Source organism: Laetiporus sulphureus, assembly GCF_001632365.1.
Source record: "Laetiporus sulphureus 93-53 unplaced genomic scaffold LAESUscaffold_26, whole genome shotgun sequence".
In the NCBI taxonomy this organism is placed as follows: Eukaryota; Fungi; Basidiomycota; class Agaricomycetes; order Polyporales; family Laetiporaceae; genus Laetiporus; species Laetiporus sulphureus.
The window spans coordinates 140548-165869 of NW_024468535.1; the positions used below are offsets into that span (position 1 = coordinate 140548).

A 25322-nucleotide genomic window follows, 5' to 3' on the forward strand; every position below is an offset into this window, starting at 1 on the left:
ACAACAAGCCATTGCGAGAGAGGAAGCTGAAGAAATCTCGCAACGAGCACAACAAGTGGCAGAGCCAACTGCATTCAGAATGTTTAATGGACACAACATCGATGCAGTAAATCCTATAATTTGGTGGGTCGAAATGGACGACCCCGAAGCCGAACAAATAGCCCGCATGATACTTTCTATAGCAGATTGCGGCTATGCTGAACCAGAAGAAGACCTGAAAGAAGCGGCACCCCAGTCAAACACTGGCAGCCCAGAAGATCAGGTTATTAATGAAGTAGAATCTTGGGAAAAACTAGTACCAGATTATCTACATTCATTTGGTGATGTCTTCTCCAAGAAAACATCGGAAAGGATGCCAACTCGAAAGCCTTACGATCATGCAATCGAGTTTGAAGAACAACATGAATTACCACAACCAAGCAAACTTTATCCTATGAATCCGGAGGAAAGAAATTCCCTAGATTCATGGATCGACGAAAACCTAGCAAAAGGCTACATTCGAAAGTCGAAATCACCTATCGCTGCCCCAGTATTCTTTGTCAAAAAGAAAGATGGCACGCTAAGACTGGTACAAGACTACCGAAAACTTAATGCTATAACCAAGAAGAATCGCTTCTCTATTCCACGAATAAGCGAACTTATCGATCAGCTCAGTAACACGTCAATATTCACCAAGCTGGATCTCAGATGGGGATACAACAATGTTCGCATCCGCAAGGGTGACAAATGGAAAACAGCTTTTGTGACGCATCGCGGTTTATATGAGGCCACGGTTATGTTTTTCGGTTTCTGTAACGCACCAGCCACCTTCCAGCACATGATGAATGAGATTTTAGATGATCTTATTTGGGAAGGCCATGTGATTGTCTACCTCGATGATATTCTAATCTTCACTAACGATCTGAAACAACATCGGAAGATTACCGAAGAGGTAATTAAAAGATTACGGGACAACGATCTTTTCGCCAAACCAGAAAAGTGCTTTTTCGAACAACCTTCGATTGAGTACTTAGGGATGATTATCTCTAAAGGCGAGGTCCGTATGGACCCCCAAAAGGTCGCAGGTGTACTCGACTGGCCTGAACCCAAAAAGGTTAAGCAAGTACAAGCATTCCTTGGGTTCGCGAACTTCTATCGTCGATTCATTGAAGGATTTGCCAAAAAGTCTCGACCACTCAATATCCTTACACGAAAGGATCAGAAATGGGTATGGGGTGAAGAACAACAACAGGCATTTAACGCTCTCAAACATGCCTTTACTTCAACTCCAATTCTGGCGTTACTGGATGATACTCATCCATTCCGGTTAGAAACGGATTCCAGCGATTTCGCCACTGGCGCATGCCTTGAACAACTCAAAGACGATGGGTTGTGGCATCCAATCGCATTCTATTCGAAAAGCCTCAATGAGGCTGAGCAGAACTATGAAATCTATGACAAAGAGATGCTCGCAATCATTCGAGCGTTGGAAGAATACCGACAACATCTCGAAGGTCATCCGCTCCCAGTCGAAATTTGGTCCGATCACCAGAACTTAACCTATTTCAAATCAGCACAAAAACTGATGAGACGGCAAGCTCGATGGTCGCTCTATCTTACACGGTTCAACATCCAACTACATCACAAACCAGGGAAATCAATGCATCACGCTTGTCACAAATACAGTCCTTGTAACCCTAACCATTCTCATATAAATACCCTAAGTGCCAGCACTAAGCGCTGGACCAGGCTATACATCACCTAGCCAGGTATCCAAGCGCACATCTGTATATTACACGGATGGTGCTGACGCACATAGCATATTACATTACATATGCTGGTATAGAGAATAGGTTACACGGGTTACCTGTGAAGGACTAGATCCAACATATAGTCTCATGTCCTCATGTGACCTCCAGCGGGCTATGCTGCTACAAGGGCCTACAGCCGAAAGGTGCCCAGCAAGCGTAGAACGAAGGAAATCTAGTCACGTGACTAAAAGCCCTGAAAAGGAATACGTCACAAATGTGCCGATCATATACAATCTGACACAATGGATCGTATCACGATCATAGTTCCCAAGGGAACCATTGAGTCCTACAATAGATTGTATCGGCACGTGACTTATCGGGATCAACCAGAAATCAATTGACTAGTCGCCGATATAAGTCCTGGCCATCAAGCCATATAAGACTTACGACATCTTAATAGTCATGGAGATAGATCTCATAGCGTCTATTAGACTGAACCAACCAACCTCAATCCTAGTCTCGCAAGAGACCTGTTAAAGGATTAGAGCAAGGCAGTCTACGCTATCATTATCCTGAAGATACGACGAAATGGCCTTTTGCTAGACTTAGCATATGTGACAACCCGATCCCTGAACAGGATCCTCAATAGGGCTGCGACATTAAGTCTGGGCCTTTCGGAGCCATAAAAGGTCTAGAGTAATCTCGGACATCATTGTGCGCAGTATATCACATGCGAATCACACAATGACGCCACGAGTCCAGACCTATCTCAAGTACACATCACGTACAAGCTCAGATCCACAGACCGGATAAGAGCCGACCCTGATAAGGGGCCGCCGATCTGGCATCTAAAGAAGTCTTGACCCGGTTCCCACTTGATATTAGAAGAAGCCATGACTGAGTCTTCTATAGACTCCTGTACTAGTCTTGGCCGATATCAAAGTGGATCTCTGGGGCACTGTCGGGCGTTTCACCTTGACAGTTGTGGGATACGTAATTTCTGATGGAAATACGTAAACGTCTAGTGGGGACCCAAAAGAGGTTCCTTCGGTCCCCTCGGTTAAGGGTACTCACGGTGCAAGCCATGGTCCAATAGATACACGTAGTTATAATTAGGTTAAGTGCGATAAGGTCATGAACAATGAAGCGGCGCCATTAGAAGGTATTTGGCGCAGCACCTCGCCGTATGTGTACACTAAAGTAGGTTCTCACACGGCTCGATCTGTAGGTCCATACCCGGTATCAGGGGTCCTGGATCTAACATACTTGCCATATAAGGGTTCCTAATATACATATGTATTATAATATGAAGTAGGATAGACGGTATATCGGGGTACTCCCCTGCTTGTATATATACTAGGGTCAACTGGGAGTAGATCCCCAGTTCTATCATACTTCCCCACCTGGGGCTCACTCCTCTCTGAGTCCTAAGGGACTGGCTAGCGATCCAGGTCAATGACCGTCTGACATGGGACTTCAGGCCGCCCAACTGAGGGCCTGCTTGTAGTTGTGTAGTGATACACATTATCCTGCCACCACCTACTTGTCAACATATCACGATCGACCATTCAAGTTGGTTCTGGATGTTAGAGGTAATTCATGTCTAGTCAGGACTACATAGGTGCCGACACATTAGCTTGTGTTCGGAGATTATTCCCTAGTAGTTCGTGACAGCGCTGATCCTCTGTCCAGGAGGCCAGATCATGAAGAGGGGGTAAATCTCGATAATTCCGACAAAACTCTGCTCAAAACGGAATATTTCACGATTAAAGCTATTCAACATACCCATCTTGCAGTCGTCACAGATCATGATTTGGTGGACAAGATCAAGGAGGCACTACAAGACGACAATGTGAACAACTCATATCAAGATCTACTCAAGAAAGGACAACGAGAGTTCTCGAAAGGACTCGAAGACTGGAACTTCGAAAGTGGGATATTACTATACCGAGGCAAAGTCTATGTGCCAAAAGCAGATAATAAGGAATCACTTAGAAGAGAAATCGTCCAGCGTCATCATGAAGCTGCCAGTGCAGGTCATCCTGGAAGATGGAAGACATATGAGATGCTATCTCGTAACTACTGGTGGCCAGGAATGTCCACTTACGTCAAAAAGTATGTTGGTTCTTGCGACCTTTGTCAACGCAACAAGAACATCAATCAGCCGAAATATGGAGAATTACAGCCAAACGAGGTTCCAACAGAACCTTGGGAAATTGTCTCTGTCGACTTAATTACTCAATTACCAGAATCCCATGGATTCAACGCCATTATGGTAGTTGTCGATCGTTTGACCAAAAGAGCGCACTTCTTTGCAATCACCAATGAGTTCTCAGCATCAGACCTTGCTCGTACTTTCTATGAGAGGGTATGGACACAGCATGGTCTTCCGAGACAGATTATCTCGGATAGAGGTACGCAGTTTGCAAGCGCATCATTCCAGGAAATATGCAAACTCCTTGGGATACAATCAACAATGTCGTCCGCATATCATCCGGAGACCGATGGTCAAACTGAAAGAACAAATCAGTCGTTGGAGCAATATCTCCATATCTATACTGACAGATGCGTGGAAGATTGGAGTATACTACTGCCAACTGCCGAATTCGCCTATAATAATCAGACTTCTGAAGCCACTAAGAATTCCCCATTCTTTGTCGAATACGGTAGACATCCACGTGCAGAACCAACAATAATGGACCCCATAAAGCATCATACGCTAGATTCCATAATGCAGGCACGAGTAGAAGCGCAAGAGCAAGTGAAAGCAGCCATTCTATTGGCGGCTGAACGCATGAAGTGGTATTACGATCAATCCGTACGACCAGCACCTTTCAAAGTTGGAGATCAAGTATTACTCTCCACTAAAGATTGGCAGACATCGGGAGCTAAACTGGCACAATGGAGAGATGGACCCTTCGAAATCGTAGAAAAACTAGGACCAGTCACATATAGACTCAAAATGCCACGGCAATACGGCGTTCATCCAGTTTTTCATGCGTCCAAGCTCGCGCTCTACCATGAAGATGAAATACCAGATCGCACTCTCAGACCCCGTCCTCCTATCAAAAAGAAGACTGGCGAAGAATGGGAAGTCGAGAATATAGTCGACTCTCGTGTCATTCGTGGCAAACTTCAATATTTGGTGCATTGGAAGGGTTATTCTAAAGCCGAAGAAACTTGGGAACCCGCTGCAAATTTGAAGAAATCTCCGCGTCTCATCAAGGAATTTCACAGAAAATATCCTGACGCACCTCAACCAATATCTCTCATTGATACAAATCCGGTCAATGGCGTTTTTCCACCCAGGAGAACAGGTCAAGTCTATGACCCCGCCACTGATACCATTCAGATATACGATCAGGATAGAGATGATTGGGATTATTCTAGAGATCTTCAAATTACAGTAGACAATCCAAACGCACAAGCACCAAAATATGCCCATGAAGACGATGCTGGAATGGATTTAGCCGCATCAGAACCAACAACCATCTGAGCACACTCAAGAGGATTGGTATCCACAGGACTTCACTTTACAACACCTCGAGGGACCTATGGTCGAATTGCACCATGAAGTGGGCTAGCTGTCAAAGGCATCGACGTAGGCGCTGGTGTAATCGACAGAGGATACACAGGCGAAATCAAGATTTTGCTGATCAATTGGCCCGGCGTACTGGCATATGCCAAGAGAATGCACATGCTCTGCCATTGGGCTTCTCAGCTCCTTGAAGCTCGATTGCACATATTATTCTCGCTTCAAAATTGCAATTCTTCGTGTATGCGAGACAATGCGAGAATACGACGTGGAGCGAGTACGTTAAGTAGGCAAAGAAATATAGCCTTCGACAAGAGTCACAGTAGCTAGGTATTGCAGCATAATGTATGTGTGGTTTCGATCAATTCGGTCGAAACAGTTTAGAACTGTATATTGCACTCAATTGAGTGCTGATGCAATCATTATAGCTACTGAGATGAAAGTACCGTGGTGATCCTATGGAGCGCAATGCCGACTTGCGAGTACTCTCACGAACTGATAGGATCGCCACACCTATGGGATGCTCTGAGTACGTGGCTACGCCGTGATGCGTCCTTCCTCTACTGATGTACGCTCTACGGACTGACGTACTTTATCCGATCACAGTGCAGGCCGCGAACGATCACCGAATGTTTTCCTCTACGTGACGACTCGGCGTTCTCGCGCAGGTACGCATCAAACTTGAATGTGGCGCAACTATGTTGATTGATGCGTTGATATCTCATCCTTTTACCGATCTCCGTGATGCTGCAAATTTCGGGTATCGTGCTGCTGCCAGCTGTCCTTACGGCTCGACTTGCGCGACCGTCTCGAAAAAGCTAGTGCGCACTTATCCTACGGTGGCTGCGCTGAGCTAATACCACAATGGCATGCACAGTCTGACAATATTTTACAAGCGGCCGTTGTTTCAGACATGGATGCATGTGACAACAAGCAATCGCACAAACGTATAAATTGTGCAGAAAGGTATACTCTAGTGAGCTTATATCATTCCTGTTATCGTTTACTGCTCATCGTCATTTGAGCACCTCTTCACTTCCTCCATACCTTCCTTTCAGTGAGATGCAACACAATGGTCCGCACTACGATCCTCACTTGTGCATTCATCGTCTCCGGCGCACTCGTTGGAGGTACGCTGTGGCACTTCTAACCCTTTTTGACGATTCTCAAGTCGTTTGGAAAGCTTTACCAGTGACGCGTTCGGCTCTTGACTGGCATGCTTTCGAGCGGAGGAGTGTCTTTGAAAACTGGGTATGTTTCATGCACAACTCATCATTGATGCCGCTTTCCATGCATCATCTGTAGGCCTCGCCATCACCTGGACAACGTCCCTTGCACTTGACGTACCTTGAAGAACGTGAGACGATCGAGCGGAGGAACTGCCGAATCTTCGGCTGTTTGTACGAGGTACAGGTGTGTGGCGTTTTCGATTCATGTTTGACACGTCGACTGATCAACAATGCCAGGCTTTACCGACAACACACAGCGATTTTCTGCCCGCCACGGCTGTTTCTACCCAGCCCACTATCCTCTCAGAGGGTGGCGCCCAAACTGTACGTCTTGAAATGCCTGGCTTGGAAATCTATCTTATGGTTCACAGCCTTTTGGCAACGCAGCTGCAAAGGAACCATCGTCTTATGAGGCATAGTTCTCCCACAATTAGGACCTCCCCATTCGCCTTCCGAGACGAGAGAGCGCCACTCTATCGTGACCGAGAGCTGCTGATACTTATTTGCTTCCATCTATTCACTTCAAAGATGACGGGCCGGATCCGCATGTACCTCCCATTCCCCAAAATATGCTATTCCATTTGCCAAGGAAATGATCGTCGGTGTGGCCTAGGACTGTCTCAGGCTTGCTTCAATACTGTTGAAAAAATGGCAGCATTCCAGCCATTCACTGGGAACTCAGTCGTCTGTCATGAGACTTTGTATAAAGGGCAATACCTCCACCGGCAAGGCATGTGTAGCTTGTTATCTGAAGCCGGCTCATTCAAACGGCCATCAACATCCGTACGACAGATACGCTGGCCTTTCGTACTTACCGCGGACGGAGGGGGAAAATGATCACTCAGTGGACAATCAGGATAATAGATCTCATCAATGCCAGACTTTAGGATGTCTACTATGTTCGAGCACGTTGTCATAAGATGCCAAGTGGAACCCGACCAAGACACCGATTACATCGCCAGCGCCGAGAAGACATTTCGGAAATACTCTTTCAGTCCATCCACGCCCAACACAATGCCTCCAATCACACCATCCGGCCTGACGATGACAATAGTCAATCCACCACGAGTCGGCGACACTGCGTAACCCTCGTAGGCATGCCCACTCCCATCCGAGAGGAGCAGATCAGCAGACTGAACATCGGCGCATTCGGGAGCCGTCTGTGGGAGAACGACGACGGAGCGGACCAGACCCTCGGGATAGAGCTCCGTCGCCTTGAGCACAGAGCCGATACTGTCGGACTCGGCGGAGAAAATCAGTGCAGTGTGCGAACCAGGACGGAAGATGTGGAAAAGGGAGGTGATGTTATGTTCGTCGTCCACCTTCTCTCGCTCGTGGATGACCAGGAGCCCCGGCGCGTCAGGGGCTCTGTCTCCAGCGCGAATTCCCTCGCCCCCTCCGTACGCACTGTCTATTAACTCCGCCTTTTCCTCTGCGGTGCACGGCGTACGCTCATCCACGACGATCGAGCTCCAACAATAGTTGACTCCGAGCTGGTTCAGCAACCCATCCCGTTTCCAGGCAGAGATGTCATTCTCTACTTTGGTAGCCATGCTCCTACCAAGAATAGCGGTGGTGCGCTTCAGCATGTCTTTGATGACTGGAAGACGCTCCTCATTGTAAGTGGAAAGGAGAGATCGAGAGGCGATGCCCTTCTCGACGAGAGAAAGCTTCCAGCCGAGGTTAATCTGCAACGGCGCCATCAGAGCGAGCCTACCGACCGCGATCGAGATCACTCACCGCGTCTTGGATGCCCGAATTCAAGCCCTGTAAGGACATATTAGAATTGGTCATACGAGCTGCTTCAGCTGCGAACTAATCCTCACTTGACCGCCACTAGGGCTATGCACATGTGCAGCGTCTGATTTATGAGAAATCAATGAATGTTTGATATGTTGATTAGGTGGGACAACATACCTCCCGCGACAAAAACACGTCCCTCACCAAACTTGTCAACCATCCGGATATTCGGCCTATATAAAAGAGAGCGTGAGGCTAGAATATCGTTAAACATAAAATGTACAACGAAACTCACGTATAAGCGGACAGCCATATCACCTTGCCCACTTTGATATCATCCCTGTTTGACACGGAATGGACAAATTTGACTAGTTGCTCCCGGTCGTCGATTAACTTTGCATAATCGGCATGTCCTGCGGCAAAAATGTTGAAGATATCACCTTCGTATGTGGGACGAAGGGCGAGCCTGAAGTGGCGTGAATGTCAACGGTCTAGCAATTTATTATCGGGCACGTACGATCTCTCGCTGAGATTTCCCCAGCTATGCAAGGCCTTGCAACGCGGTCACATTAGCATGATGAAGTCGTGAAGAACAATGTGAACAACTTACATCCTTGCTTATCCCAAAGATCTCGAGGTCGCCGATTAAAAAATGCTCCTGTCCACCTCGAGTCTCACCATCAAATGTTAGACCAAGCTGCTTCCGCACAACTCCTGCTTATACGTTAGTACCACGAAAGCTCGTACGAATGGGCTGTGTGCACCTTTGGCGCCATCTGTGCCAACCAGCCACTGCGCGAGAACGGTCTCACGCTGCTCGCTCTCCCCTGTCTTTTTCACAATCTCCGCGACGACACAGTTCTCCTGCTGCCTGAAGCTATGCAGCTCCGTGTTCAATTCCACATGACACCCATATTTTTCCAAATGCTTGCGCAGTACACCTTCTTGACGATTCTGGCCTATCAATAAGGCATTGATCTGATGCGCAATCCTTCATACCACGTCGAAAATAGAGGGATGGGCTAGACTCACGTATGGAACATCGGGAGTAGGGTCCTGTGGCGTTTGCATATAGAACTCCTTCAACACTTCAACGCCCCCCGGCAGTTTGTAGACCCTATTCGGTATGAGAGAAACTCCTTCAGCTTGCATGTCGGGCAGCACTCCCAAGTAATTGTACAGCTCAAGCGAGCGTGGCTAAGCTTACTTCATCAGAAACCCGTATCCACGGAAGAGCTTAAACAACGTACCATGACTCCCGCACCGCGAGATCCTGCATGGTAGCTTGGTAATTTATCGATGATCCGAACCGAAGTACCGTTCTTCAGCAAAGTGAGAGCTAAAACAAGGCCCACAGGACCTGCTCCAACCTAAGACGAGCGCGAAGAATGAGCAACATAGCCAAGTTTACAGCAGATGCTGAGCTCACAATCAGAACGGGTGTAGACAATGTCTGAGGCATACTGCTGTACTGGTTCGAGCACAATATTCGTCCAGAGCTGGTTGCATAGAGGTAGCAGCGAGCAGGCTTATATTCTGCGCGGGATCCCATTCCCGCATTTGCTGAAACGTCATTCTACGCGCGACATCGTGTGTTCCCTGCCGATGCCGCAACGTCTGCGTGGTTAATTCATGGGATGTTCAGAAGGCTGATCCATTAGAAGCGACAGCGTCACCTAATCTGATAAGATCCGAGGAGAATCAGCAATACTGACACGAAATAGCTTACGCACAGAGCGCCTCTCACGGACTTCTGTGAGGACTCGGCGTCCTTGTTCGTCGGACGTAGCTTCGGCGATGCTGATGCATTCGTTCGGCTGATAGGAGGACGAATTACTTCGAATTGTCGAGGCGCTCCCAGGCTCGGCTGCGTCCGCATGGAGTTAAGTGCATATCATTGGATCAACCGCACAAAAATACTGTACCTGCTGGAACGACTTGTGCATTGCCCAATTTGCGCATTGTCCGAGCGGTCAGCAGCGATTCGCATCACTGACATGGAGAAGGTTTAGCCGATGCTGAACTGATCAAATACTGTGTCGGTTAGACGGCGTTTATGGCTTGGATAGTAGCCCGATCCTCCGACACTGCGGCCAAATTGATCGCCCACGCACCAGCCTACACGTTCGAGACTACTGAGGCATGACATACAATTGCTTGCTCTTGTCCAATATCGAATTTGATGGATCAATGTCGTGCACACTTCGCGCACACTCACGAATGCTTTTTCAACCATAAATGCTCAATTGCCGTTCGACTCTGTTGAGAAATTGATACAGCGAGCAGGTTTGCATCTTCCCTAAATATACTCCGAGTAGCGCGGGGTTTTTGAGCAGAACCTTTGGAGACCCGTGTTTGCCAGAATCACGTATACGTACTAGTGGAAGAGACCTGATTAAGGACGAGGAGAAGAGAAGAGACTCGATGTGACAGTACGCCTTCGAGCAGGCAGGATCTAATCTAATCTATGGAGAGGTCTTATCAGATTAGATAACAACCGGACGTGTTCCAGCGTGACAGCGGTCGCCGTGGCCGCATTGCGGCTTTCCTTAGACTTCCAGCGTCCTACTGCATAGAGGCAGTGCAAGGATCAGTATACACAGTGGCCGTACGTACGCTCCATTACAGTTACATTTTATCGTCGAGGACCCTCATGCCCCAGCTCGTTGCGACAGGTTAGGCCCCACACACAAAGTAAGATCTCGCCTGACAGTTCAACGTGCAGTGGTCCCGCGGGCCAGACATGGTGCGATTCCGAGCAAGTTTGACATCAACGAATACTAACGTCCTGTCTTATGGTCAAAGGCACCTCGCTCGGACACATATGTTGCTCTTCCAAATGAAGATGCGACTGGCGGAGAGACACCTGAATCGAGCGAGCCCTTGCTCTCGCCAGAAAACGCGTTTCACGGCGGCACGCTCGTACTCCATAAAGACGGCCGAGGCTATACCTATGCATATGGTCCGAAGGGCCTCAAGGGGCTGCTGCACAATTACTATGCTTTGGGTTGCGCCGTGTTTGTGTCCATAGGAGGACTGCTCTTCGGTTACGACCAAGGTGTCATTGCGAATGTGCTGGTAATGCGTGACTTCACTGAGAGGTGGCCCATTGGGGCGTGGGAGAAGGGCGTTATGAGTCAGTCCTATTCATGCAGAAAGTATCAAAAATATAACGCTAAGCTAGAGTGCTCTTCCAGCTGCCGTGCTCGAGCTGGGAGCCCTAATCGGCGCTCTGACAACTGGCATGCTCGCTGACCGCGTGTCGCGGAGAACGTCAATACTCATAGCATGCAGTACGCTGTTTCGCATGCCTCGTCAGAGTAACCTGAGAGCGATAAGGACAGTGTTCCACCAGTCACCTTCTGCGTTGGTTCAGCATTACAGGTTGGCGCACAGAGCCTATTTCATCTCACGTTGGGCCGCGCAATAAGTGGACTCGGTATCGGTGCGCTAAGGTGCGTCAGCATCCTACAAATCCCGTGGGCTACTTCAAACGCGTACTTGCAGCATGCTAGCGCCACTCTACATGGCCGAAATCAGCCCGCCAGAACTCCGGGGTTCGCTCATGACCATGGAACAGCTCGCAATCGTGCTCGGTGCGGTCCTTGGCTTCTGGACTGGCTTCTTCACACGTAACGGTATGGTTCTAAGCACTGCTTGATTGGTCAATATCCGCCCTCATATCCTGATTAGTTCCTGGATCCACTTCATGGAGAATACCCCTCGGCATCCAGTTAGGCCCAGGCATTCTACTAGCGACTGGGTGTCTCTTCCTCCCTCCATCACCGAGATTACTCGTCATGCAAGGCCGCACAGACGAGGCTCTCCACGCACTGGCAAAGCTACGTCGGCGAACACCCGAAGAGAGTGCTACCGACCCTTTGCTTCAGGTGTGCTTGATATCACGACCGTGCGGCCGCTCGCTAACAATAGGGATAGATTGAGCTGTTAGAGATGCAGACGGAGGCGATGCTCATCTCGCGACATGTAAACGTTGATGCCTGTGAAGAATCTGAGGAAGTTGTTAGGACCAGGTCGTTCGCGACGGAACTGAGGTCCTGGCTGCGCCTCTTCGGAGGGCAGTATTGGGAGAGGACTGCCATCGGCATCATGATGATGTTCTTTCAGCGTACGTATAGCATGAAATCATTACTAACAAGCCGCGACGTTGATCGTGTTATGATGATTTTGCAGAGTGGAGCGGAATTAACGCGCTGCTGTACTACGGTCCAACATTAATGCGATCGCTCGGGTTGCAGGGCGATAGCGCGACGCTGATGGTATCGGGTGGCATTGGGATCGTGCAGTTCCTGGCTGTGCTCCCTGTCATCGTCGTCATCGACCGGATAGGCGAGTGAATATGACATTGGAATTGTTATAGTGCTAACGCACCATCTTAGGACGCAGGCCGCTGTTGAGAGGTCCGTGATGAATGATCTCGGTGGTCATTCCTGGGCTTCGTGCTGACGAGCTGGACGAATAGGAGGCAGCGCGATCATGGCGTTGTCGCACTTCTGCATCGCTATCTTGGTGTGACTTCACGTGTGATCCCATGGTCACGCACTGCTGATGTGTCATTCAGGTTCGGCAATACGAAGGCGCATGGGAGGCACATAGGTTTGCAGCGTGGATATGCGTTGGGTACGTAAGCATAGTCATAGCCGCACCCTCCTTGTCCCATCTTGCTTCGCCCCAGATGTGTTTATATGTTCACCGCGGCCTATGGCATGAGCTATGGTCCGATAGGGTGGGTGCTTTCTACTGAAGTATTTCCACTATCGGTTCGCAGCAAGGGCGTGTCACTTTCGACGGCGTCAAACTGGTTCAACAACTGTGAGTCATTGCATACGAGCTCGTTGATCTTCGACGAAAGTAGCCCTCGCATTTGAATAGTTCTCATCGGCCTAGTAACACCAGAGATCATGGAGATCTCACCTTCGTGAGTGGTTTTCAACCTCAATGCTATTCGAGCTGTTGCTCAGCGATCACTTGTATCCAGGGGCACATTTCTCGTGTTCACCACTGCGTGCTTTTTGGGCTACATCTGGTCAACCTACGCTGTGCCGGAGACTGCCAACATTTCTCTCGAGGAGATGGACGAAGTGTTCAGTTCGTCAGCTGGCCGCGAAGATGCCGATCTGAAAGAGCAGGTGTGTTACTATGTCCGACATATATCTGTCGCCTTGGGCGCAGGTCTCATGCTTCTCGCAGATTGAGCAGGACCTTGGCTTGCATGACTTGGTTCAACGGTGGGCCGCTCACTGTGCCACTACATCGTAGTGTCCTAGGCGTATGTCCACTGCCCTCTGTCGCGGCATTTGCGGGATCCTCTAGAATCAGTCCGTTGAGTAGACATATCATATTGCTTGGGTATGGCGATCATCTAGGTAGTAATGTCTTAGAATAGGTCGTATAATGGTTCAATCGCATCTCACATGGAAGGATTTTATTGACATTGTCGTGGAGCATGAAAAATAAACGAAATCTCGATGCATTGGTATCGATGACATACAGCAGCAACACGAACAAAATGAAACGAGAGACGAGAATGGCTACACTACGAAAAGATCCAGATGCGAGTGATGGACACGACGGACACACGGTGATGAGGCGGCAAATGCGAAGCAACGGAGGGCTGAAATACTATATATACAATCATCTTTGTGTGAAATTGTAAAGACATGCAATATCTGTGTTTCAAACACCGTATCGTTGTGCTAAGCGCTCCTGTATGGCAGGAGGGAAGGTCGCTACCTGGGCCGACCACCCAGCAACATCATGGTTCTTGAATGTTGTCAGAATCTCTTGGAACATCGCGTTGAGCTCGGGAGACGGTTGGTTCCATCGAACGATCGCGTTACAGAACCAAAGAAGGCTCTGTGAAGTCACATTAAAACTATTCATTCATAACATGATAAAACCTCTTACCTTCATTATACCAGTCGGGTTTGCCTTCACAAGCGTGCACAAACCGCGGAATGCAGAGTCCTTCTCTTCATTGTCGCGTATCTCGTACAGTGCCTGGCACCAAGCCTGGGCAAACTCGGGTAGCAGCGGGGCGACCATTGTCGGATGCATGTACCCAACTCGTCCTATTGACACTGCAGCGTTCTCATGCAGACTGCGAGGGGCTTTGGGGTGAAGGAGGATCGGCACCAAACGTGATATCAGCGGGTTGACCCATTGTCTAAATTCGGGATCATCTGCCGAGCATACACCGTCAGCGTGAGTGATACACGGAGAAACTTCCATATACCTCGTCCGTAGCGTAGAGCGACTTCACCGACTGACCAAGCTGCGTTGTTGCATGCGCTGATGAACTCAACTTTCGGTTCGGGGTCCAACTGCTCAATGAGCTCTTGCATAATCGCCGGCATATGCGGACGCAGAAGCGGGAAGCAGTTCATGGCCATATCGCCGACGAGCGCATAAGCGGATTGCCGAACGGGCGCTTGTGGGTGCTTCAAGCAGAAGGTGAGCAACGAGAGAAGGTTCGGCTGGCTACGTGTGATCAACGGCTCCAGAGCCATGCCGAGGCCCTGCGTCAGACCGGACAACAGGTCAAGCGCGACAACCAGGAACGATCTGTCTGGTTCGTCCATGTCCGAATTCTGCTGGTACGCTTGGTACTGAAGCAGGGAACTGTGGACGATGGCAGCGCAGCGCTCGAAGATAGGCCCCGCGTAAGGAAGGAAGGCGGGACCCATGGCTATGGTCACGGATGCGAGACACTACACATTACAGAAGAGTTAATTTTGGCAGAACTGTTTGTGCGCGCAACAGGTATCACGTACCTCCAGAAGGGGAATAAGGTCCTCATCATCGTCTTTAAGCTTGCTCCACCGCTTAAGGAGTGGTGGCATGAGAATCTCTACGAACGTTGGATTTTGTAACGCTGGGCCGACGGCATCAGCGAGAGTACCGACAGCATCATACAAAATGAGCATGTTCTTGTGCTGGTACTTGTCGAAGGCGAAGACGAGGTTACGCAGGACTGGCTCAAGGAACGGCACAAGCTCGGCGCCCGCGTCCTCCTCAAACGTCGCGAATGCGCTACAACCAGCTTCTTGGACACGCTTGTTGTTATCGAGGACCATACGCAAAAGCTGCAAGGCGTCAACTATCAACAAGAAGTGATTATGAATCCGATGCTCACCCCTTCCAATGTTGGGACGAAGAACAGGTTCCTATGCTCTTCTGATACAGGCTGAGTACACCAGCTGGCATACCGGCCCAGCGTCCAACACGTGATCGACCGCACAAGAGGCTTCAAACGAAGTCAGCGAAGCGCATGGTGAATGTCACGTTGACGTACCTTGGGATCGTTCAGCGTGTTGTTGAGGTACGGGACCAGCGTCGACAGATGAGGCTCAATTGCATCGATACAACCTAGGCAGCATGGTTAACATCCTGTACACCGTGGAACACCCGGTGCTTACCTTCGGCCATCGCACCCAGAGCCAGGATACCGCTCTCTCGCTGCAGCCAGTCTTCACTCCATAGCTTGTTTTTGAGGGGCTCCAGCAGAACATTGAGCAAATCGGCACCAAACCGAACTGCCAATACGTCCAACGCCGCCGCGGCGCATTTTCTCAGGTTCCATTCAGTCGACATCTCGTCGAAGTCCTCGTCCTCGTCAAGTTCATCGAGTTCGTCATCATCATCCTCTAGCTCCTCGCCGTACGCTCCAATACGTGGCTTGGACGAAGCGTCTGCGCCATTCGCCTCGTGCTCGTAGCCGTGCGATTTACCTCCATAGTGTCGCGGTTTGATGTCGCTTTCCTTATCTGGAACAGACGCGTCCTCTGCGTCGGCCTCGAGCCACACCAGGTCGTCCTCGCCATATACCATGCAATCGAGCAAGACCGGTGCAACCTTTCCAAGAAGTGGGTGAAGGTATGGCGCGAGGTCGGGATCCTCGGCAAAGGTTAACCAGAACTCGCAGGCCTCGAGAGCGACGTTTTCATTCTTGTCCTTTGTCGAGTATAGCATGTATTCTGCGACATTGTTCATCTCCGGCATGAGCTTCTCGGGTCGAGACGCAAGGAGCAGGACGAGCGCCTGGCAGACATGACGGCGCACGGAGGGGTCTTCGTCCGATGCCCGCTTGAAGAGCGCCGCAATGAAGGCGTCTATGTGGGCGAACAGTGATTGACAGCCGATGGGTACGAAGTAGGACAGACAAGCGATAGCATGTGAACGCATTTTTGAGTTGGGATGCTCCGAGAGGATGAGAAATTTCGGAATCATGAATTCAAGGGGCCATGTGCCGCTGATCTCGACGTCCAGCTTCCGAGGATAGTCTTCACATGCCTTCTCGAGCACGTTAAATGCCGCCTAAAGCCAAATCGTGTGAGATCATATCGCTAGCGATCGATGATGCACAAATAAGCAGAGAACGCATATTAGATTCAGGCGATGTAGTAGTCGCCACCACACCGCGACCCTCAGGAGCATGATGCGCAGTCAAAAGCAACAACCAAATGCAAACCTCTTTCCGTCCCACTCGTGCACCTGATAGGAAGTTGCAAAGATGCTTACCTCTTGTTGGTCGAAATTCGTCGAATCCAAGTAATGCACCAGCTGTTGCAGACACTCCGGCCAGTTCTTGGGCTCCAAGATACCAAGGAATGCGACGATATCTTGCCCAGCTGCATTACGGATCATAACCGAAGGATCATTGAAAGCCTGCAAGACTGAGGTCTTCACGAACGACACTACGTCCGGTGATGATCTGAGAATGAGACGGGCATTGTTCTTGAGGAGATATCCAGCGATTGTACGGATACGGTCCTCCTCCTGCGGCATGCACGCGAGGATGTAGGAGAGATAGCCAATATAATCAGGAACGCGCGTGAAACTGTTCAATTTCTTTGTAATGGTAGATTAATGAGCATGAGATGCGGTAGCCGAAATTACGAAACGACGTACATGAGTAATAGTATGCTGAACCTGCGTGTTCTGGGTATCTGTTGAGTCGTGGATTGTCTGCAAAATTTCCTGCAGTCCATCTTGTTGAGGGACCCAGGAGGACATAGTGGATGATCAAGACGCGTGAACAGCGTAGAGCAAGTCAATGGACGCGTAAAAGTGGGGACAAGTTCGGCTTGAGGGTGTCGGGCTTGCTGTTTGTTTGCGACAAACCTGCGTGGCTGATGTAAGTTAATTCATTTCGGTAATTCCCATCAACATTTCCAAATCAGGAACGTCCATCACTTTCTCGTACTACTTTCTCCTCCGACACACATGCATTCATGGCCCTTCCGAGTTGCTCGCCAGCATTCCATCTGCAGCTACGAGACATCTGTGTGCTTTCTTATAGATGTCATGTTATGCCGAGGCTGTGATAGACTTCGACGGAAGAGGTGTTCCAGCCTACAAATCCGCCTACTGTTGGTTGGCAACTCCACCGTGCAACGCCACATTACTGCTTCATGCATGATCATGATATCGCGAAGCAGGACCTCCCTCTCCGTGATCTCACGACTCACTTGTAATTGTTCCTATTCTGGTTGATGATTTCTGACCGGAGTCCCATGTCCGGTGTGACTCTTTTGCCTGCTGGGCGTGCGGATATGAAATCGATCACCAAGCACCCGGATAGCTTTCTGCAGCACCAGGCTCCTCCCCATTTGTTCCTGGGGGCTAGAGAAGGTGTCTTCGTCGACGCTGAAGCATCAGATGACCCGTGCTTCATCCGCCGAAGTGGCCACATCCGAGTCAGTTATAGGTTTAAGCTTTTCGATTACTTCTACGGGCTTAATCGGTCCTCTGAACACCGCTATCGCCAGACAGAGGATACTGTAGATATATGAAGCCTGCGGAGTTTGGAGGGCTGTCTCATCTGTCATCTGTCCATCCATGGGAGACTACACTAGTCCTCTGCATAGGTGTTTCCTCGCCTCGCCTAGCAGCCATCTGATTTCCTCCGATAAAATTGTCTTGCGATAATTCTTTAGGCCATTCAGGCCATGTAGAAGTGAGCACACAGAATGAGCCATGGCTTCATGGCACGACTCTTTTTTTGGCCGGGCACTTCTAGTGCGATGGATGTTGAGCGTCTAAGTAGTATCCGTCAATGGCACCTTGGCAAGTGAGAAGGGCGATGTGTGCGTCATGAATGAGAGATATTTACTCAGAGCCACTGAAAGAAAGAGACTGCGGAAGTTCATGGTCTACGAAGGAGAGCACGTTGACACGATCGAGTATTTGCGTCTGAATCTAGCTACTAGGATTTGGTACGTAACGTCCTCAGATACGTTTACTTCGAAAGCGGATGGGAAGGAGCCTACTACCGCGCTGCCGATGCGTCTAGAAGAAAGCTGGCACGACGCCGATTGGAGGTGGACGCACAAGTCCAAGTCAATATGCTTCTATCATGATAAGCTAGCAAAGATGGGCGTGCATGCCCACGGATCCGCGGCACCAATCCATCAGTTTCTATTTAGCAAAAGTCTGAGGCCGTTTAAAGCTTTGTATGGTCTTATGAAGCGTTCTCCGTGCCGTTCTCGGGCGTTATTGGGGTCGAGATTCCCGAAGCATTCTGAGATGCCGCCGCCGGCCCTGGGGCTGGGATATCCCCCAGAGGATCCTTCATGTAGCTTCGTAAGAAGTTGCGCCAAGGAGCCTTGGACGGAACGAAATGCCCTAGACACACCGGCACGATTACTCCACGGTCGTCCGTGCCAAGGGGTTTACGACGTACCGCCATCATGATGCACGACGCGTTTGTTGTCTGAGATATCTATGAGAGTCTTCGATCGTTCCTCGACAACGATGACGTCGGTCCTCCCCAGGACGTGCAGCGTTGGCGTGGAGTACGAGGGTGAGAATATCGTGTCAGCGAGCGGGCTGCGAGGTCGGAATCCCGCTACCGCGATGCAGAATCCCCTGGGAAGTCGATCAATTAATCTCGGATATCTCGGGGGCCGGCGGCATGATGCATATTGCGTCCTGAGACTTACAAAGGAGGATGCGGTGGCTTTCCATCAATCAAGAAGGGCGGATGCGCTTGCGGCCTTTCTAGCTGGACCGAACCACCGAAGTATGATCAGCTCTTCGAGTCCGCAGACGGAACATAGTAGACGTACAAGAGCAGCGAGGATAGCAGCCATCGCTGCTCCCTGGCTGTCGTATGATGATTGATCAGTTGCGCACTTGGGGACTGGGACTATGAAGGCCAAACCTGAAACCAAATACTCCCTAGAACAGTAAACACGTCGCAAAGCGCCGTACAAACGTCATTCGGAAGACACATACCTCATAGTGGTCCTTCGCTAGGATGTCTCTCAATGCAGCGAGCGAATCATCTAACCCGCGTGCCAGATTCCGGTCAGCCTCCGCCTTCCACCATCCGCGCGGTGCCAGTGCAGGATCCTGTTCTTTTACTGCCTCTGGGGCCCCGAGGTCCTCAAGTGACGAGTTGTTCGAGAGCGTGCTCAAGTACGCCATGTCCACGGGAGTGAGTACGTAAGGCGCATCGACGAACACTGTGGGGAGCGTCATGTTCAGCAAGCATTGATCAAGCAGCCTGAGGGCGGGGAGGGAACACACACCGAGTTCCACATCCTTGCCGCATGTCTTGCGGAGCGCGCCCATCTATGGGACACATCAGACCAATCTCTTCCACCGATGATATAAACTCGTTTCCCCTCACCCTTTTGCTGAAGATCGTCGCACTTTGAGCGTACCTTGGAGATCATGAGCCATCGGCCATCTCAACGGCTTGCTGTGATGAAAGTATAACTGTGACTTGCCCGTGCAACATGAGAACTTTACGAGTGGTCGCCATCGAAGATGTCTATTTTCGTGATCAGAAAAATGAAGCGGGTTATAGGTCTTGACCGATCTTTCTACACGAATTCCTGGTTTGCGCCAATAGGTCACGCTATATTCCTGCGGAGTCATCAGTGTTGTTGAAGGTTTCTGCACCAGGCGCGCTGAAGCTCACGAATCAGTTTGCTCTCGATGATACGATAGGTATGAAGCAGCTTTTCGATCTGGCTATCTGGCTATCTGGGTTATAGATGTAGGACTGACACCTAGCGATGTGAAGTCACTACTGACAAAGGAGAGCGTAGATCCCTTACTTGTTCGATTCTTGACGTCGCAGAGTCTACAGTTCCAAAACGCGAGAATCTCGGCGCGGCACCGAACATGGACATGTTTGATCCGTTGTCGATGATCGGCTGATCCGAGCTCGGCGTCACGGCCAGAAGGTAGAAATCAGTTGGCAGGGATCACCATTCAAGCTGAGCTCGTCATACAAATCGAAATGTAACCGTCGACAAGCCGGATCATAAGCGTCCTCAAGCTTCAAGAGGCTGTTTGTCGTGAGCTTTACCTGGCGGTGAATCCCGCGCACGAGTCCGAAGTGTGCGGTGACGAGCGTGCAAACGTTAGCATCTCAACATGGCATCGCAGCTGACTTTTTTTTGAATGCCTCTGAGAACATACGACACCAAACGAGGGGTCAACAGAATGAGTATGACATCCAGTGTACATGGCATTAATATGGGCCTATGGATATAGTACAACAGTGGGCAGGTCGCCACTGCAAGTGAGATGCTGATTATATGATACTTCGAGCCATCATTAAATTATCGGACGACTGACTTTGAGCAACAAGGCATGTTAGTGGCAAGTAATCCGGAAAACGTGAATGACCGCATGCACCGAAAGACGCCAGCACAGGAAGCCTTCACATCGCCTGGCAGGCAGCAAAGGCATCACCATAAAGCTCCTGCGTCTCCCTCCACGCCTCCGCCCAGTCTTCCACCTCCTCCGCAAGAATCCCACCATGTTTCCCCTTTTTGCTCTGGATGTTCTTTTCTAGTTTCTCGAGCGGAACCTCCGCGTAGTCGCCCTGCAAGAACGGCTTCACGAGCGTGTAGTGCACGATGCGCGTCTCTGTCTTGAGATCCTCCCAGAGCGCGGGCGAGCGCTTCTTGATAGCCAGATTCGCGTTGTACGCATAGGGAAGGCGCATGGCCTCCTTGCCGTAATAATAGTTGAGGAACGACTGCTCCGCATCCTCCGCAGGGTACGTCGCGGTACCGATCTTGGAGACCATATCGTTGAACACGTCCATCGACGGGCGGAGGAAGAGCACGCCCGCGTTGAACTCGACGCCGAATCCGCGCCCGTCGATGAAGACGTCCGGCACGGCACCGAACGAGTACGGGAGCGTGAAAAGCTCGTCAAAGTTGCGCCGGACGAGCGTGTCCGCGTCGAGGTACACAAGGCTGCGCACGCCGAGCTTGCCGAGCGTCCAGAGCTGCAGTTTCGAGTACTGGTCGACAAAGTGGCGATGCACGCCCGCGTACGGCGGCGCGATACGCGCGACTGGATGTGGTGTCCAGCCTGTTGCAGATGCGATGCAGACCGCGCGCGGGGACGTCTTTTCGGGTAGGTAGATCATGATTCGGCTCGCGGAGCTGTTCACTTTGTTCAGTGTGTGGCCGAGCGTGGCAACTGCGACTGCGAAGGCATCGGTATAGAGGCTTGTCACAATTGCGTTCTCGTTGCTCGCTTGAGGTATTGAGACGTCGGATGCGAGGAGTGGGTAGCCATGGCTGGGGGTGGGGAGATGGATAAGAACGCTGAGCACAAAGGTTGGAGATCATAGACAAACTGAACGGTTCATGGATCTATATCTGAGGAAGCACGCCCACGGCTCCTGCACATGAAGTACCTTCGATCTGTCAAACTCCGTCCATCCCACCCTTGCTCATTATGGCATGAGCAGCCAATCCGACATGGCATGCCCGACGCCTCCCAGCGCCCCCGCCTTCTAACCAGAATGAAAGACGAAGATACAACTCACAGATGCTGATAGTTGTCCAGCGCTGCTGGCGTCGCGCCATAAAAGTACTTCCAAAGGAAGAAGATATTCGCGAGCACGGAAAGACTAATCAAGATCTTGCCAAACGGCCAGCGCTGGCTGGTGGCCGTGCCCTGAAAGCCGTTCCACAGCGGTGAATACTCCTTATATCGCCGGAACGTCGAAAATACAGCCATGTAACAATCGCTGGCAGAGTTTTGGGAGGTATATGGGAGGCTGGAGAGATGCAATTATGCGGAATCACCGCGACTGCGCCGCAGGAGTTGGCCGTTGGTCACGAGCATAAGCGATAGACATGTTGACGCCCTGGCAGAACGACGAACGTGCATATAAAGGTGTGCTCGATGATTGCGACAAGCGTTTGGTAACTTGGAAAGGGAGGAGAAGAAAGTATACTCATACAATCACTCTAGTGCCAAGGCGTCTCGGATACACCGACTTTGGAACTTGATCAGGCCTAATATATTCCCCTCCCCGAATGACTGCTAGTACACATGTACAGACCGACATAGATTGTCCAACAACTAAGCAGCTTGTAGACGACGTCTCGCGTTTCTGTCTGACGAAAATGTGTGCGTTGAGACCGAATCCGCTGTCTTCGCGTCTCAGCGTTTTAGACGCGATGACCTTACTAACTGCATGAGCAACAATAAACTGTCGGTGTATTAGTCTATAGCTTCAGCCGTGCAATGCGAATACAATAATATGAATATAAAGGACAGTCCTGACATAACGTGCCACCTTGCTGTACAGATAATGCAGAACAGCGACACTAGCAGATCGGATCAGCATCACCAGAACAAGCGACAGAGCAGCGCGACTCACCTGCTCAATGCCAATTGTGCATCATGGAACTGGAGGACTCGCTGCGGCACTACCGCACTCGGTCAGCGCGTCGGCATGAGTCCGTCGTGTATCTATCCAGAACTCCAACCACTCCCGCAGCTCCTCCTCGAACAGACCTCCGTATTGAGAGATCTTGTTCTGCACGTTTGCCTCCATCCGCCGTATCTCGACCACCGTTGCGCCCGAGTTGTCGAATTCTTTCAGGAACGGTTTGACGAGCGTGTAATGCACGATGCGTGCCTGTCGCTTGACGTCTGCCCAAAGCTCCGGCGCCCTTTTCTTGATGGCAAGGTTGGCATTATAGGCGTATGGAAGGCGCACCGCCTCGGCTCCGTAGTAGTGATTGAGGAACGACTGCTCCGCCTCGTGCATGTTATACGACGCAGTGCCGATCTTGGCGAGCATGTCCTGAAACACGGCAGTCGACGGTCGGAGGAAGAGCACGCCCGCATTGAAGCTTAGCGAAAAGCCTGGGTTGTCGACGTACACGTCCGGCACCGCGGCGAAGTTGTACGGCAGGTCGAACAGCTCGTCAAAGTTGCGGAGTACGAGCGTGTCGGCGTCGAGGTAAACGGCGCCCTTTATGCCGGCGTCGGCAAGCGTCCAGATGTTGAGCTTCGAGTACTGGTCCATGAAGTGCTCAAAGACGCCTTGGCCGTTACGTGGAGGAGGGATGCGTGGTATTGCGCGGGCGACGAAGCCGGTGGATGTCGCAATGCATAGGGCGCGGGGGGAGATCTTCTCGGGAAGGTAGAACAAGATGCGGCTCGCGGTGCTGTTGGCTCTGTTGAGCGAGTGGCCGAGGGTGGCGATCGCGGTTGCATACGAGTCGGTGTATAAACTCGTCACGATCGCATTCCCGGTCGGATCAGGTGCACGGAACGTGGTGAGGAACTCGTCGTTGACGACCGGCTGTATGTTTCTGTATCGATCAATGTCAAGCCGGGAACACATCTCCCAAGAGCGTACGCACAGGAGGCGACTCACAATGGCTGATAGTTATCGAGAGGAAGCGGCCACTTCTTGGATAGCTTGCTACACAAGACAATGTTCATAATCCCTGATACTGCGAGCAGAACGACGGCCACGAAGCCATATTTGCGGGGACTCGACTTGGAGCTCGAATTTTCGGACCACAGCGGAGTGTAGTCCTTGTAGCGGGACCAGCATGACATGAATGGGAGATAGAGGGGTCACAAGTCAACGGCTGGTCAAGATGGCATCGACGAGGGTTTACACGATGGCTGCGCAGAGCAACGTAAAAACGCTGATCACACCGCGGGTGGACTAGTTCCGTTATGTCTCTTTCGCCGTTCAAGATGCGGGCACAACCACCTACGACAAATAGCGTGCGCGGTAGAAAGCTCGAGGTTTGCGTTGAGGAGAGGGGTGGTGGACCGATGCAACTTGCACGTCGGACGTTGCATGTCGAGACACGGGGACCAGCGCTAACTTTGCACGCTGAATCAAACGCTTGCTGAGTGGCGGCCACTGCTGCACAATCATCATCAATGCATCACGCATCACTGTTTCAGCTACAATTTGCGAAAACAGAGTTGGCTTCCCAAATATCCCCCTTCCTTCTGGTCAATATCCCATAAGGGGGCCGCGGGGAGAACACTTCTCGGACATCAATTCGTTGAACGCGTTCCGACTATGCCAATCAGTATGTGTTTCTGATTGCTTATCGCCGATACAGTGTATGATTTCCTCAACATCATGATTGTGATAGATGATTGTATCGCAATGCGCACGCCGCTATCATGACATATCAATTTACGCTCCGGTGCGAGGACATTGCCAAGAAAGAAATGAGAGGAGTCAAGGCATCGCCATTGGTCAAGTTCGAAGAGTACGTGCACATTATGGATACCACGACTACTCACAACAGCATGACAGCAACAGCTGACAAAATCATACTACAGTCATCTGCATAGCCCGTTCTCACTTAATGTTTGATATCATTACAAACCGACAGCAGACAGGAGCGCGTTCCACTCCGGGTGCCGAGGCCGGCGGCCTGTAGAACGAATGTGAGCTTGGATGACGGAATTGATACTCCAAGGCGCAGCTCACCGGATCACATCCAGTCGTGGCGGAGAAGGAATTGATACCACATCCAGGACTTTCTCCCGACGTTATATCCGTTAAAGCCTTCGCATACAATGTTACAATGTCGACTTTAGGGAATGATCCATCCATTCTAGAGAGAACTTACTTTCTGACAAGACGGTGGTTCAGTAACGCGACCATGCTCGCGAATATAGGACCTGAACGATTATTTCAAGCAAATGGAGCACGCAATCGTGCGTATAATTTGCATCTGCCAAGCATGCACCGCAGGGGCTGTTGAGAGTGCTGCTGGCTCTTGACGTCTGAAATGAAGCGTGAGGTGTCGA

General features: G+C 50.5%; 8 protein-coding genes across 8 annotated transcripts; 2 read left to right on the plus strand and 6 right to left on the minus strand.

Moving 5' to 3' along the window:
• Positions 1-6337: 6337 nt before the first annotated feature.
• LAESUDRAFT_760253 (uncharacterized protein) lies at positions 6338-6913 on the plus strand (the record flags this gene model as incomplete). Its single annotated transcript, XM_040912708.1, has 5 exons — positions 6338-6395; positions 6449-6516; positions 6571-6678; positions 6732-6818; positions 6866-6913. 5 exons carry the CDS (start codon positions 6338-6340, stop codon positions 6911-6913), a joined length of 369 nt encoding a protein of 122 aa, XP_040763119.1.
• Positions 6914-7444: 531 nt separating this feature from the next.
• LAESUDRAFT_760254 (monooxygenase) lies at positions 7445-9696 on the minus strand (the record flags this gene model as incomplete). The annotated part of the gene is made up of 11 exons (XM_040912709.1): positions 7445-8182; positions 8235-8261; positions 8321-8355; positions 8412-8467; positions 8530-8700; positions 8752-8786; positions 8845-8948; positions 8999-9212; positions 9267-9431; positions 9485-9604; positions 9664-9696. The coding sequence occupies 11 exons, from the start codon at positions 9694-9696 to the stop codon at positions 7445-7447; spliced, it is 1698 nt and encodes a 565-aa protein (XP_040763120.1).
• A 1086-nt stretch (positions 9697-10782) lies between these two features.
• LAESUDRAFT_813496 (general substrate transporter) lies at positions 10783-13677 on the plus strand. Its single transcript, XM_040914491.1, has 16 exons — positions 10783-10842; positions 10910-10980; positions 11040-11370; positions 11432-11527; positions 11590-11689; positions 11742-11872; positions 11928-12124; positions 12174-12363; positions 12429-12584; positions 12635-12655; positions 12718-12764; positions 12817-12875; positions 12931-13067; positions 13128-13173; positions 13234-13384; positions 13446-13677. Exons 2-16 carry the CDS (start codon positions 10978-10980, stop codon positions 13512-13514), a joined length of 1734 nt encoding a protein of 577 aa, XP_040763121.1. The 5' UTR covers positions 10783-10842; positions 10910-10977; the 3' UTR covers positions 13515-13677.
• LAESUDRAFT_813497 (ARM repeat-containing protein) lies at positions 13667-17366 on the minus strand. The gene is made up of 9 exons (XM_040914492.1): positions 17166-17366; positions 16776-17105; positions 15674-16571; positions 15550-15623; positions 15391-15501; positions 15029-15340; positions 14491-14965; positions 14163-14437; positions 13667-14111 (listed from the first exon to the last, which is right to left on the minus strand). The coding sequence occupies exons 1-9, from the start codon at positions 17268-17270 to the stop codon at positions 13932-13934; spliced, it is 2760 nt and encodes a 919-aa protein (XP_040763122.1). The 5' UTR covers positions 17271-17366; the 3' UTR covers positions 13667-13931.
• A 956-nt stretch (positions 17367-18322) lies between these two features.
• LAESUDRAFT_702182 (FSH1-domain-containing protein) lies at positions 18323-20350 on the minus strand. Its single transcript, XM_040906471.1, has 11 exons — positions 20324-20350; positions 20185-20275; positions 19991-20129; positions 19891-19924; positions 19790-19832; positions 19494-19723; positions 19420-19436; positions 19325-19361; positions 19199-19260; positions 18940-19124; positions 18323-18881 (listed from the first exon to the last, which is right to left on the minus strand). Exons 3-11 carry the CDS (start codon positions 20023-20025, stop codon positions 18718-18720), a joined length of 807 nt encoding a protein of 268 aa, XP_040763123.1. The 5' UTR covers positions 20026-20129; positions 20185-20275; positions 20324-20350; the 3' UTR covers positions 18323-18717.
• A 332-nt stretch (positions 20351-20682) lies between these two features.
• Positions 20683-22462, minus strand: LAESUDRAFT_727027 (glycosyltransferase family 8 protein). The gene is made up of 2 exons (XM_040909146.1): positions 22060-22462; positions 20683-21808 (listed from the first exon to the last, which is right to left on the minus strand). Exons 1-2 carry the CDS (start codon positions 22251-22253, stop codon positions 20935-20937), a joined length of 1068 nt encoding a protein of 355 aa, XP_040763124.1. The 5' UTR covers positions 22254-22462; the 3' UTR covers positions 20683-20934.
• A 67-nt stretch (positions 22463-22529) lies between these two features.
• LAESUDRAFT_727028 (glycosyltransferase family 8 protein) lies at positions 22530-24357 on the minus strand. The gene is made up of 3 exons (XM_040909147.1): positions 23911-24357; positions 22903-23845; positions 22530-22849 (listed from the first exon to the last, which is right to left on the minus strand). Exons 1-2 carry the CDS (start codon positions 24096-24098, stop codon positions 22924-22926), a joined length of 1110 nt encoding a protein of 369 aa, XP_040763125.1. The 5' UTR covers positions 24099-24357; the 3' UTR covers positions 22530-22849; positions 22903-22923.
• A 69-nt stretch (positions 24358-24426) lies between these two features.
• Positions 24427-25135, minus strand: LAESUDRAFT_727030 (uncharacterized protein; the record flags this gene model as incomplete). The annotated part of the gene is made up of 4 exons (XM_040909148.1): positions 25021-25135; positions 24849-24963; positions 24656-24775; positions 24427-24589 (listed from the first exon to the last, which is right to left on the minus strand). Coding segments are annotated over exons 1-2 (181 nt in total), but the record flags the coding sequence as incomplete, so codon positions are not given.
• Positions 25136-25322: the final 187 nt, after the last annotated feature.